We start from the raw sequence: 15170 nt of genomic DNA, 5'->3' as shown, positions 1-15170 counted from the left end.
GTACCCTCTTTTCTAGGAAACTAAATATTCTCTGAATCACTGTCAGAAACAGTTAACTCCCAGCCATTCAGTATTGGTTTCTAAATGCCTTGGAGAACTCTAAACATCCCTGTTCTCTCTCAAGCAGAAAACACCTCATGACTCTGGCTAGAGATGTCTTATTAGTCACCTTGAGGAACAGCGAAAGGCACACATAGGAAAAGAAAAATGTGTGCAAGCGCAGGCTCCTCTTCCTCCAAAGTGACCCAAAAGACCTTTGAGTTTTACAAGAAATAAATCACTGAAACCCGGCCCCCAGAGACACACTGCTTTCTGAAGTCACAAATACAGCTGCATGCCTCTCCTACTGTAAGGGGGGGAAAATATATAATGTATTCGCATTACACGCATTTGGTGATCTATCGACAGAATTTGTGCAGTTTTGATAGACAGATATTTTCTTTTCCTACCAATACACTGCAGGTTTGACCTTAGCCTCAATAGGCAAATGAGTTGTCCGTGGAAAAGATGGAGCAGTGCTATCTTTAAAAAACTTCAACCAATAGATAGTCCTGGGGCCAAGTCATGACAAAATTGGTACCCCCACTTCTTCATCTTTGAAGCAGGAGTAGAGAAAGTCAGGTGATGTCCATTGTTCCTTTCAAGTTGAGCATTGTCTTAGAAGGCTGGTCAACTTTTGCTATGTTATTTTTCTGCTCCAGCTCTACCCCAAATTGGAAATTAACTTACAATGGGGCTTGATCTAGATAATACCAGGAGTGCAAGGGAGTTAATAGATTTTTCTCTAGGTTCCTATAAAAAATCTAGGCTGTGAGGAGCTGGGGTTACTCAGAAATATTGCCTGATGCTGTTCTGAGATTGATGAGTGAAGCACATTCCTAAAGGTGTTTATGTCTCAAAGTGTCTTTGCCTAGAGTCATGGGTATGCTTTATTTCTTTCAAATGTTGCTATTTCAGACAAAAGAAAAATCCTCATTTGAATTTTTGCAATATATTTGGCAGTTATTCTGTTGCAGTGATTTATGTGTTGACATAAATTTTTATAAAGTGCCCTGAGATTTGACTCCGTTGTGTAATTGTGTGCTATTTGTACAATGTATTTCTAACATTTCTTCCTTTGCAAACAAGTGCCTTGCTGGGGCATGTTTGATTCTTGCTTTACTCTCTGAATTACAGGGAGGCTGCACTTTGTGGGCGAATGGAGGTTTTCTTTGCTTTCAGAGCTCTTAGCACAGCTAATGTCCTGTCGTGAGCCAATCTGCTTCACATAGGCGTCCTGGAGCTGGTGCCTGGACTGGCCGAAGGGGCTCATCTAAAATGAGGGCCTCCCTCCAGTGGAGCAGATGATACTGTGTTTGTTTAAGTGTTCTCCCTGCCTTACCTGTCAGCCAGGTCTGAACAGCATTCCTTTTGCTCCATATAAAAATATAAAAGTTGTGATTTGTCTATGGAATCCTGTACCTTGTCCATTGTATTAGGTATTAAGCAAAATTGTCATATTGAACAAAACAAAAACAGTTCCTTATGAATCACTGATACATTTAGTCAGGAGGATGGGCCCTTCCATTCCCCACCTAGCAGATTAGATTAGGCATGTTCCTCTTCCCTATGTGTGGTGGTAGGGATTGATTTCACTAAAGAACAGGTCCCTCTGGTTTCTATGTTGCTACATCCTGTCCATTCCTCCCCTCAAAGTCAAGAGCCGCATCGTGGTGGTTCCGATGGGAATCATGGTGGCCAGGCAAACACCTGCGCATGGAGGACTGGGCACACAGAGAATCTTTATGTATCAGATGCTGATGAGAATGCCGTTAAAGAGAACGAGGATGGGAGCAGCCCCCAAAATTCAGCGACATCATCAGAATTAATGTGAAGCTTGAGGTTTTTAAAAAACTAAATTTCAGACTAAAAATGTGCATGTAAATTTTGTTAAAGCTATGACCGCAATAATATTTTAACATAGATCTCTTTCATTTAAAAAATGTAGGAGAGATGAGAAAAATATGATGACAGGAATAAAGAAAAGAAAAACTCATGAAATACTTTCTTAATGGCTAAAAAGCCATTTTTAAAATATGGTATGAATTAATTGCAATCCGTCTTTGATCGAGGGAATTACTTAAGGCAGGTTTCTGAGGGAAATTCCAAACTTTCTTTCCCTAGAGAGGTATATTTTAATATGATAATATGGACCCTTTAACAAAAACCAGCCCATTGCCCTGGCCAGTTTTGTTCAGTGGATAGGGCATTGGCCTACAGACTCAAAGGTCCCAGTTTCAATCCTGGTCAAGCGCACATGCCCGAATTGTGGGCTCGGTCCCCAGTAGGGAGCGTGCAAGAGGCAGCCGATCAATGATTCCTTCTTATCATTGATGTTTCTTTCTCTCTCTCTCTCTCTCTCTCTCTCTCTCTCTCTCTCTCTCTCTTCCTTTTTCCTCTCTGAAATCAATAAATATATATATATATTTAAAAAACAGCCCATTGATAATGAAGAGGAGGGACCTACATATAGGTCCGAGCCACTGCTTCTCTCTGACCTACAGTGGAGACATTTTTTTTTTCACTTGGACAATAGAGCATTGGTAATTTTCTCCTTTAGACTGAATAACAGTCCAGACTAAAACCTTTATAATTGTCTTTATCTCTAATACTGTATTTTCATCCTACAGGTTACACAATCTTGACTGAACATAAGCACACATGTTCCTCTCCCCTTTACATTCTAGCAGGCATGTAGAATGTAGCTCCTATAATGCCTACCTGAAGACCCATCCCTTCTGTTCTTACCTGAGAACCACAAGAATGTGCCTTAATGTTTTCCCTGCAGCTCTTGCCATTTTGTACGCATGTGCCCCTCTCTCCACTTTTAACAGGGCTTCCTGGCCTAGGGATGAGGCCCTTCAGTTCAAACTCCTCTTGCCCCCAGAGTCCTATCTACTTTGCTCTCTTGGCTGCATTTTTCTTCTTTGAAGAACTCTTTTTTGTTATTGCTGTTGTTTTCAAGTGTTTATCTGTTTTTGGCTCTGGTTGCTATGTTGCTACATCCTGTCCTCAGCCAACCCTTTATCTCCTCATCCTCATCTTTGCGTGGGGTGAGCCTGAGTCTTCTCAGTGACCCAGAGGACCTCTAACCCTTTCTGAATATAGAAAAATGAGTTTTAATATCATATCCCCTCTGAAGGCACATTTCACTTTTGCATATCTTTAATAGCGTGTCTTGTTCTTTGCTATCTTAATCTCTACTCCCTTCAGCATTATCAGATTTTCTTTCTATCTCTTCTGCCCTTGGCTGACCTCACTGAGCCTCCCAGAGAGTTGCCTCAAAATTATCTCACAAAATAATTATCTTGAAATAGTTCCTGGTTAAAATTTATTTTTCAGAAGTGAGATATTATCTTCTATTACTGCATTTTTTTTCAACTTACCCAATAGAACTTTCTTAAGAAATAAATAATCAGAAATACTCTTACTTTATCAACACTTCTACTTACCATGTAGCTCTTTTCCTGTGTGGTTTCACTTGGACCTATTGGCTTTGCCTCTGAATGAATAAAGGCAAGTCACATGTCCTCAGCATGGGGCACTGCCTTGCCAATGTTTAAGTCCATTCAACTGTGTTCTCTGGGGGGAAAGGTGTGTTTCCTTATGCAAAACTGTCCAAATACCCAACGGCTGTCACAGATGACTATGCGAAACCTCTTCAACTATAGGAATCTAACGGCAAATTACGAGGTTTGCTACAAAAGAGAAAAAATTATCATTCTTCATTCAGCTTGTTCCCGCAGAGTCGTCCCTCGTGTAACTTCTTAGTTGGATGTACTTCTGTTTTGTTATGGAAGATAATGCTAGGGGTATTATTTATGTCATTTTATTAGCAACGCCTTTAACACCCGGTAACGGATGTGTTTGATAGTTGGCATAGCATGTGTAAATCACAGAAGAATTGGCATATTGGCTGCTGGATAATAATGCAGCTGTAGCTGGGTTTGGTACATTGAATTTCACTGACATTGCCACTTATGAAGAGAGAAATAACTCTTTTTTCTCGCTTCATCACTTATGATTACAGCGCCCAGACAGTTCAGGCAATGTAGTGTGTGCCGTACATATTTTACTACTATTCCTGAAAAATAGAGGCCTTTCTCGCTGGATCTATTCCTGTTGTTTAAAGGGGCAGTGCTATCATATCCCACGAATATACCAAGAAGAATGGGGATGCTCGTAACATGAAGAAGAGGCTGGCCAGATCTTCGCAGATCATTCTGCATTGATCCAGGGGCTCTCAGATGACCTATGGCCGTGGTCGGCAAACTGCGGCTGGCGAGCCACATGCGGCTCTTTGGCCCCTTGAGTGTGGCTCTTCCTAAGCCTTAGGACAGTGATGGTGAACCTATGACACGCGTGTCAGAGGTGACACGCGAACTCATTTTTTGGGTTGATTTTTCTTTGTTAAATGGCATTTAAGTATATAAAATAAATATCAAAAATATAAATCTTTGTTTTCCTATGGTTGCAAATATCAAAAAATTTCTATATGTGACACGGCACCAGAGTTAAGTTAGGGTTTTTCAAAATGCTGACACGCCGAGCTCAAAAGGTTCGCCATCACTGCCTTAGGAGTACCCTAATTAAGTTAATAACAATGTACCTACCTACATAGTTTAAGTTTAAAAAATTTGGCTCTCAAAAGAAATTTCAATCGTTGTACTGTTGATATTTGGCTCTGTTGACTAACGAGTTTGCCGACCACGGATAGGGGAAGGAAGCAAGCTTTGTCCTGGAATGATGAATGGATTTTCACTTCTTCATTGCAGCAGTGAACGAAGGACCAACCACCCAACCTCCACCCATGTTGCCCCCAGCGCAGCCTGAGCATCCCAGCAGCGAGGAGGCGCCAAGCAGGACCATCCCCACAGCCTGTGTCCGGCCAACGCACCCGCTCCGCAGCTTTGCTAACCCCTTGCTACCTCCGCCAATGAGTGCAATCGAACCGAAAGTCCCTTACACGCCGCTCCTGTCGCAGCCAGGTAAAGTGCCCGTTTGTCACACTGCAGAGTGTTATCTTTGGTGCCTCTACCTGTGTCCATGAGGGTTCCTGAGAAGGCCGGATGCAGCGTATGTTCCCAACAGTGATCACGTGCCCGTGCCTGGCACTGGTGTGTGAGGTGCAGCTCTTACATAGCTGGCTTCAAAGCAGCTGGCTTGTCGTGCCCTTCCTTCCTGTGCAAAGTTGGTCACTAATCCTGAAGGCCCGGTGAGTACTTTTAAGACAGGCCGTGGGTCTGCCCACTAGGGAATGTTGGGAAGGTTCCTGATTCTCCCGTTTGCCACGTGGGTCCCAGCATTTAAGGCTAGACTCCAAAGCTGGAGTTAGAGGCAGGAGAGTCTGCAGACCACCTTTCAGGGCGCAGCGCCTGCTCTCATAGTTCTGCTCGGTGCCTGTCAATAGTCATCTTTGGGGATTCTTACTGCAGACTTCCAGGGCCAGAAAGAGTGTCAGAACCGGTGTGGAATCCAACTTCCTCGCTGTAGGGCAGTGGTTCTCAGCCTTCCTAATGCCGCGACCCTTTAATAGAGTTCCTCATGTTGCGGTGACCCCCAACCATACAATTATTTTCGTTGATACTTCATAACTGTAATGTTGCTACTGTTACGAATCGTCATGTACATATCTGATACGCAGGATGTATTTTCATTGTTACAAATTGAACATAATTAAAACAGTGAATAATCACAAAAACAATATGTAATTATATATGTGTTTTCCGATGGTCTTAGGCGACCCCTGTGAAAGGGTCGTTCAACCCCCAAAGGGGTCGCGACCCACAGGTTAACTGCTGCATTCGATCCTCAAAACAATTTCGTGAGTAGCTACTTTCTTAGCCCCACCTCACGGATATGGAAGCTGGGACACGGGGCATTGAAGTAGCATGTTTAAGGCTCCTCAGCCAGGGAGTGTTGATGCACCCTTTCCTACTCTTTGCAGAAAACACGGGTTCTGAAATGTTAGGAACTCATTTGTAGCTCTCAGTTTGTGTTCATTTAAAAAAAAAGAAAAATTTAAAAATCTATCAGATTAAATTATTCCAAAACTGATAAAAAGGAGGAAATTGGAAACATCTGAAATAATCCTGAGTTAAGGAATACCGTTTCTTCACAAGCCTTTTTGAAAGCATAGTTGGTACACAGTATTAGATTAGTTTCAGGTGTACAATATAGTACATGATTTGACATTTTTACACTTTCTAATGTGATCATCCCGCTAATTCTAGTAATCATCTGTCACCATACAAACTTTTCACAGTATTATTACTATTTTTGGCTTCTTCACTCACATTTTAAAAGGAAACATAAGAGATTTAACTATCCTATGCTGAAGAACATAATTTTATTGCAAAAACTAAAGTGCTATAGCGCTTTGTACTGTTAACTATTCTCTCTACTTGCAAGTAAAGTGGGGGTTTTTAGTAGCTATGTTATACAGAGAGGAAAAAAAAGCTAAAATGATACTCGGAAGTCCATTTTACATGAACATTTTCCGGCGGTGGTCACGTTTGGTTTGGAACACGCAGTTTGGACATCACCTCATGCTCCAGAGATCTATGATAACAAATGACCCCAAAGAACTCTAATTTTAGAAAGCGCACCTGCCAGTAGACAGGACAAAGTAACGCCATTGTTACTGACTAGGTATTGTTTTCTTCTAGTTATGAAAATACTACAGCTGCCGTAAACAAAATCTGACACCCTGTAGCACGAGCGGGTATATAATGTCTTCAAAAGCTTTGAAATAGAGTTTGTTCTTCAATCTCTACACCTGTTCTCCCAAATCACAAGCATCTAAGAAGAACCATTCTCTGATCTTACGTCATGTGGGCAAGATCTCATTTTCTTTTTATCCTCGTCGTACTTTTATGAGCTCTCTTTTGTTTCACTCTCATTCTTGTTTTTATTTGAACTTTCGTAAAAGCCATAGCTTCTTTCATATTTTCCAGTTTCCGTGTCCTGCGTTTTGGGCTTGATTTTATAGTTTTCATCTTTTCCCTCTAAGCGCCCCCTCCCCCACTCACCTCGAGGCACACCCGCCAGCACTTTGGAATCGTTAAATGCCTTTTCCTTTCACGCTTCCCCTGCATTGTCTGCCTGCGATTCCAGTTCATTTCATAATGTCCTACCTCGTGATTTTCAAATAAGTTCTCCCTGCATTGCGCCTGACACATGGTAAATAGTGTGCTTTTAAGAAAGCGCTGATGTTTACTTATTCTAATAGAAAAAGAAAATTAGCTGACTGACAAATGTATTAGCTGTGACATTAACTACATGTGTCTCAGCCTAAAAAATGAAATACTTAGAGCTTTCAACCAATTTTAATTCAAAGAAAATCATTACTTTAGTCAAACTGATTGATGAAGTGAGGTCATTCTCTTGTCGGCTGAAAAAAAAATACATCTCAAAGAAATTTTCTCTGCGTTTCACAATAAAAGGCCGCGTAATTACTAATGAATGTATCTTTACTTAACACAAGTAATTCCTCTCGAGTGGGGCCGGCGCTATAATGTTTTAAAGATCCTGCCTGATAAGAAGCTCTTTCTGCTTTGAAACCTGAAAATGAGGATCGATGAAGATGCTCCTTCCCCCTGCCCTTCCCACGCGTGGCTTTTCGCGGGCGTCATTGACCTGGTTGCTTTCCACTCAGACACGCAGCTGTTTGCAGCACTTACATATGAGGCGCAGGGCAGCACCCATTGCGCAGTAATGGTGTCCACGGCGTGGCAGGGGACTGTGCAGGGTTTCCACAGCACGTGGGAGTTAGGAGGCCACCCTGTTTTCATAGAGTCTGAAGCCTGTCTGCCCGGAAACACAGATCCATCCCTTTGGTTTTATTCGTTTGTTTGTTTTCCTTTCACCTGCTGATTTGGAAATTTCGCTTACTAGACTCTGGGGTGTTTCATTGTGTTTCTTACAATTTCATCATCACCTCATAATAAAGCGGTTCTGTTTCTTTTTAAAATATATATTGCAGAGAGGAAGGGAGATGGAGAAAGAATAGGAACATCAATGGTAAGGGGGAACCATTGATCGGCTGCCTCCTGCACGCCTCCTAGTGGGGATCGAGCCCGCAGCCCTTGACCCAAATAGAACCTGGGACACTTCTTCAGTCTGTAGGTCAAGGCTCCATCTGGGTAACCAAACCGGCAAGGGCGTGGTTCCCTTTCTTAATGCTTCCTCCACAGACGTGAATAACCGTGCGCTCTTCATGCAACTCAGGGAGGCCGCAGTCACAGCACTTCGCCGATCACAGGGTGGGCATGTAAGGGATTTGGCTCCGTCCCTTTCAGGCTAAATGGAAAATGTTTGATGGAGCGCTGGGCTGAGGGCACTGTAGATCTGACACATATTCAACAAAAGGCCAAGGAAAGGTGGGGCTTTTTTCTTCACCAGTGAAAATTCCTTTTAGCGCTGAAATGATCAGCTGCACTTTAAATGAACCTGGATTAGGGGACCATTTGTCTTCCGGGCTGTAATTCTAAAGGGACATAAAAGCTGACCCTTTCGAGAGGGACTTTTACACCGTGCGCCGTCTTGCAACATGAGCCCCCGAGTTCTTGCATCTTTGCAAAGCTGCATAAATGCTCTATTGTCCTTCATGTACACATTGCATTTCTATCCATTTTTATTTGTAAAAGCCAGACCCTAGAACATTCTCATCTTTTCAATCTTCTAAGGATCAATATGTCAGTGGACATGACAAGACCAAAACTCACTTCATTGTCCTGCGAAATTGAGTTTGATTTTCCCTCTGCAAATTGTGGCATGCGCTTCAATTTGTCTGAGCACGGAGGACACGGAGTGGGTGGAGGTGGCTGCAGGGGACAGAAAAGGCACTTGATTTATCTTATCTGGCTGGTCGGGAAATCGTGTGTTCCTGCTCCAACCTGATCTTTATGACAGGCCTCGTTTCAGTAAATATGCTATCACACAAAACCGCCAATAAATTACCTGAATGCATTAATACAATTGCTTTTCCTGGGCCACTTGTAGGCCACCGTCCGGGGTGTTCAGCAAGGATGCCCCATGCGTGTTCTGTTCTGCTGACCTCACTCAGAGGATGAGGTCACAAGAGATCAGACATCCTCTAGTGAGTGAAACAAGAGGGTCACTTTTCGGGCCCGTCAGATCAAATCAATCATTGGCACAGCTAAGCACGAGGGGTATATTGATCTGGCAGTATTGGAACCAATAACACTAATCCATTCTAGGGTGGAAAATTAAACTACTGCCTTTTCAAATTCCATCTTATGTGTAAGCTCATCTGTGTGGGGTTTTTTTGTTTGTTTTGTTTTAGTAGCTCCTTGAAATTGGCCTCTTCTCATCCCTGAGTGATATTTTTCATAGATGAAATGTGATTGCTTTGGTCTAGTCATCCTAAATTATCCCTTGGTAAAAAAGTATTTAAGTTAAAGTTGCCTTATATGTCACCAATATTTGTGACTCTGGAACCTACTTGGTATTTTAATTAATTCCTGTTTCCTCTGTGATGGCATTCCATATGTAGGAAAGAGTCTGCTAATAATCTCAGAGAGAAACAACTCGAGAGAATTCTTTATGCGGAAGCCACGCGTCTGTTGCCTCATTTATAGGTAACAAAGCTGAGGCCTGGAAAGCAAAGCAGCTTGCCCAAGGTCAACAACTGAGCTAATGGCTAAAATTTAAAGAACTCAAAACAATGTAACATTGAAGGGAAACAAAGGATCTTATTTAACTTTCTTCGTGATGTGAACACTCATTCTTGAATTGACTTTTTTTTTTCCTCTACAAGTAGACTTCTTGAATGATCCTAATTAAATATTCCTCAACAAGAACTGTCTTGTGGCAGGTAGGTTCATGTAGTTTAGTATTTGAGTAAATGTTTTAGTCCTTCATGGAGACTACATGGAGTGAAGACATTATAGCAAGAGTTGGGACTAGCCAAGTCCTCTGGAATAGCGCCTATGTTCGTAAATTCACCTGACCAACCTGCACAGTTCTTCACAGGAAGGTAGGGAGTAAGGGAGTTGATATTTGTTGCTTTCAGTACCAGACACTATGGGTAGCCAAGGCTTTGGAGTCCAATAATAAAAGTAAAGATGAGCAGAAGGAAGTATAAAGTGAAAATAAGTTAAGACACATGAGAATATTATCAGATTGTGCTTAGAATGTGAGGGCCAAGGAGATTTTTTAAATGAATGGCTGGTATTTTTTAGAATTGAGGAAAGCTTTTGGGAGGAGGGACTGGATGACTACAATTGAGTCACAATTTGAATTCTTTTGATCAAATTTTTGCCCAATTAAAAAATAAAAGAAAATATTACCCCAAGAATTACTAGGTTATATATATACTTGAGGCCCGGTGCACAAAATTCATGCATGGGTAGGGTCCCGAAGCCTGGCCAGTGATCAGGGCCGATCTGTGGGGCAACTGGCGGGGTGATCAGGGGGCGGCCCCACCCCCCATCACTGCCCACTCGCCAGCCAGCTCTGCCACTGCCACCAGTAGCCTCCCTCTGCGGGGAGACTGGTGGAGCAATGGGGGGGGGACCCCCGCTGGCACCCGCCTTGGCTGGCCTGGGGCCTGCAGGCTGGGGGCAACTCCTGTGTTGAGCGTCTGCCCCCTGGTGGTCAGTGTGTGTCACAGCGATCGGTCATTCTGCTATTCGGTCGATTTGCATATTAGGCTTTTATTATATAGGCTATATAATTGAGGCTAATTAGGAACTTAATAGACAATTAAACTCAAAGGTTAAAGTATTGAGTTGCCATCTAGGTAATCATAAAATAAATTTTTCAAAAAATCTTTCAAAACTTTGTTACTTAGTAGGCTCCATAATTTGAACTATATCATTTAAGAAGAATGTCCTTGGGTTATACTGTGGTGACTTGTAAGTAGCAGAGAATGGTGAGGGGAAAGGGGAGCAAAAGGTTGTTTCAAAGGAGAAAATATTCCTTTCCCATTTCCTAACCTGGTAAGTCACATGGTTAACTACTGCTGTATAGATTTTGTTATTTATGAAATACCTTGAGGGTCAAAATGTCTTTTTAAAAACCAGCTTAGATGAAATTAATAAGGTTGATGCTTTAATTTTGTCACCTTTTATAGTTAATTGAGGTCATTTCTGAGTAAATTCATGCCTACCTGAGGCTTAACTAATATCACTAGTATAGCTGCAGAGGTAGATAGATATTCAGAGGGGTTGAATAGCTCGTAACTGTTCCAGAATCATGTATCATTACTCTTGGGACCTTTATACAAACACACATAATGGAATCAGTCAATATTTGTGTAGTTTTCCAGAATAGAATAATGAAGGTAAGAGCCAAAAATTGAATTCAAGTTTCAATTTTAAGTCTAATGATGATTATACGTGAAACAAGGCAACCTGAGAGTCAGTAAAAAGTTTAGATATTGATGATGGATGCAGGTAAGATAAATTGATTTCCAGACCCATGACCAGTTGATTAGAAAATGCTAAGTGTCCCTAATGATAACTAACACCTCAGGCTAAAGTGAAAGTAAATTGCATGGGGTGGAAAAGCAATATGAAAGCACCATCCCTGGAAATTCTATTTAATAATTTAACTTTGTGAAAATAAACAGATGCGATGACATCCATAGTAAAATGGAGAAGAGTAGCATCCACTTTGTTCTTAAAAGCAGGGTGTGCAGCTCCGTGGAAATGGAGTCTTGAGGATTAATCTCTTCATTATGCCAGTCGGGGAATTGATTTTACTCCCCTCAATCCTGATTATTCTCATCTGTGAAATTAGTCTTTCCTCTTTAGAAGATACTGAACTCTAACAGTCTTAATTGTTGCAGAAGTAAGAGTGGATATTCTCTCTGTGATTTTTCTTTGCTTTGTGAAATAATATAAAAGAAAGATTTTTATTTGAATAAAGATTTTAAGCAGTTGACAGGGTTCTTTATAGTTTATCAATTAATGTCAGGCTTTATAGTTTCCCAATTTCTCCTTGGAAACAAGGAGAAATTTTGAAAGAAACAAATAAAACATGTCCACATAAAGCTCTGTGTTAATGGACCATTGAAAATGTGTTGTGAGAAATCTAACACAATGAAAACCAAAAATCTGTGATATGAAAATCAAGTGAGAACTTAACCATCAGCAAAGTATTTCTAAAGATATGACCTATAACATCTAAAAGAATGTGTAAGAACAGTTAAAGCTGCCCTTCTGGATGTGTATAACTTTGATCCTACTGGCAAAACTGAACAAAGAATTCAAGTGCCATGTTAAACATCTTGTGTGTTTTACAGCGTTGACTATTATCGTAGGCTTGCAGGACTGATTTTCTTATTGCCAGAATCTATTTACTGGAACATCAAGGCTCTCCAAAGAGAATGCCTTTATCATTTGTGGTAAAGGGATTTTAACAAGCTTCTTTTTGTGTGTGTGTGAAAAACAATGATAAGTAAGCCTAATTGATTTCAAAATGAGAGACATATTATGACATAATTGCATATTAGAGACTTATAAGGATAATGGAACTTCAAATGACTGCTCTTTCCATATCTCCTCCAAATTGCCCTCTTCAACATTCTTTCACATTTTCTGTTTCCTTCCCCAGTTGTTTGTATCTTTCTACCTCTGCGATCACCAGCGTCAGGATTTTTACTAGAAATGGCATAGTTTACACTACAGTAGTGTGTTAGCCTTTAAAGCCCAAGATTGCTAATTTTACCTATAGCTTCCGTTGGTGTTGCATTTAAAATCATAGTGATCTGTTTATTTTCCTTTTTGGCTCCTCTTTGGAGAGGTACCTCAGTCGGGTGAGAGAGACGGGCTGCCTGTGCACACGGGTCTGAGCTGATGCTCACCACAGTGCGGGTGAAAGGCAGGGCGGCGTTGCAGTGTGGCAGGGAGAGCTCCGCCCACTTTCCAGGCCTCTTCTCTGGCAGAGCAACCTGTGACTGAAAGAGCACTTACCCCCCCGAGGAGAACTATGAGACTCCCCAAGGGCCCGACTCCCTGGTTATCGGCTGGGTCAGCCTCGAGTCAGTCATTTGACCTCTTCGTGCTGCAATTTCCCACAACTATCAATGGGGAAAGTAAAATCTAGTCTGGAAAGGGTTGGTTTCATCTTTTTTAAGGAGGAGTAAAAGATTGTGACCATGAATTAGGCCAGTGATGGCGAACCTTTTGAGCTCGGCGTGTCAGCATTTTGAAAAACCCTAACTTAACTCTGGTGCCGTGTCACTTATAGAAATTTTTTGATATTTGCAACCATAGATTTATATTTTTGATATTTATTTTATATATTTAAATGCCATTTAACAATGAAAAATCAACCAAAAGAGTTCGTGTGTCACCTCTGACACGCGTGTCATAGGTTCGCCATCACTGAATTAGGCTAACGATGTTAGCACTGAATTCAGGAGGTCCTGATTTGATATGATCAGGAACCACATGACTGTATACATTTGGCCCAGTGAGTCTCCAATGCCTTATATTAAAGAGCAGTGAGGTCAGGAGGAAGGAGGTTAAAGTAAATGTTAATGGTTCCATGGCTGTGTTGAGCCATGTATAAACAAGGTCTAACTCCTGAGCATTGTATTTCATCACAAGCACATGTACCAGAGAAAGGGAGCCAATGACCTGGGCCCTTGCAAGACAGACAACATGGTGAGCAGAGGAGAGCAGGACAGCTGCTCAGAGCGGTCTGAGCATTGTTTCCTGAGTCTCCAGCAAGCCGTGGCCTCTTCCAATTGGACGTGTCTTTTTCAAATCATACATTTATCCGGCAGCCAGGAAACAATCTTCTACCAGCAGCTTTAAATGATCAAACTGCATTAAATCGCCTGTCCCTTCCAGTGTCTTCATCTGTGTCTCCACCAACTGTTATGCATGTTTGCTCCGCAAGCCCAATAAGGATTTACATCCTATAGGGTCACAGGTTTGATGGCAACATGCCTGACTCCCTCTCATAAATACTGCATCTTCTGAATTGCTTCTCACCATGAGCCAATTTAATGTGTCCAAAGTCTATGGAATTTCCTAGAGCTCAGCATTAACTTTCCACTTAGCTGTCCCCAGCACGAACCTTCTGCAAAGAGAATAGCAGGGCAAAGAAGAGTAAGAAGTGAGGAGCAGGAAGTGAGCTGTTGAAAGTGGGGAAAAGAGGTTATTCCTTATTGAACACGTGTGAGACATTGCTGACATTTAAAGAGAATATAGGGTGTTCCAAAAAAATGTATACACACACTTTGAATAAAAGTGGTATTTATTGAAATACATTTCATTTTCAAAATTGAGCTACCAGCCAAAAATTTGTTTTAATTTTGACAAAATTTTTTAGTTTCCTTTCCAAATATCTATTGATCACATGTTTTTTTCATATTTGAGTTGGCCCAACATATCCAACTGGGGAAAGTTTTATTTCAGATTTATTCTAGAATAAATACCTAGCATAAATATCTACATATTGTCAAAAGCCGAAAGATAATGTGGGCTTATTTCTAACCCCAATATAAGATAGCCTACAGCCTATTTTTCCAGAACTAGCTTCCAATCATTTTGTAGATGTGAAATATTCAGAAACTTCATTGCTGCAAATATGTTGAATATTGAAGAGTATGAAGCATTGCATAGAAACATGTTGTTCTCATAAATAATTTCCCATATGTGGGCTCGAAGAGCTCTTCTTCTTGGTCCAGCGTGACAGAATTAGTCAGATTTTTTCATTGGCGTTTAGTTCCACTGCAGATAAAGAAAAATAAAATCTCAGTTAACTAGTATCTTTAGGGAATGGACTATTTTCAGGAAATTGCATTTCTGGACAGCTCAGAGCAAAATAGAAATCATTTTATAATGCATAAATGTTTATCAGTTGCCAAATCTATGTTATGTATAAACTAAGGACTGGGAGAATGCCATTTTGCATATGTCTTTTCCTTAAATCCCACACTATCTCTATAATGTAGGTCAAGTCAATTATAGGGCCTGAACCCAGAGTACAGAAGCATTGAATAACATCTTCAAGGTCACAGTTATTAAGGGCAGGGGCAAGATAGAAGTCTTCTTCTGCATTGTTATAATATTTATTATTTTACCTGATTGCTGGAGAATCACAAAAGTGTACCAAGAAGGACAGAGTAAGTAAAAACTCAGAGATGAGAA

General features: G+C 41.1%; 1 protein-coding gene across 1 annotated transcript in view; it reads left to right on the top strand.

Moving 5' to 3' along the window:
- The window catches only part of DCC (DCC netrin 1 receptor), a 588022-nt gene that overhangs the window by 555138 nt on the left and 17714 nt on the right, over positions 1-15170 (top strand). Inside the window, exon 27 of the mRNA XM_036322656.1 lies at positions 4815-5027. Coding sequence (XP_036178549.1) covers positions 4815-5027 — 213 coding nt within the window. The remainder of the gene's footprint in view (positions 1-4814; positions 5028-15170) is intronic.

The sequence above is a fragment of the Myotis myotis genome, unplaced genomic scaffold, assembly GCF_014108235.1.
Source record: "Myotis myotis isolate mMyoMyo1 unplaced genomic scaffold, mMyoMyo1.p scaffold_m19_p_9, whole genome shotgun sequence".
NCBI classification, from domain to species: domain Eukaryota; kingdom Metazoa; phylum Chordata; class Mammalia; order Chiroptera; family Vespertilionidae; genus Myotis; species Myotis myotis.
Note: the sequence above shows the minus strand (reverse complement) of the source record. Positions and strands in the feature narration are given on the sequence as shown.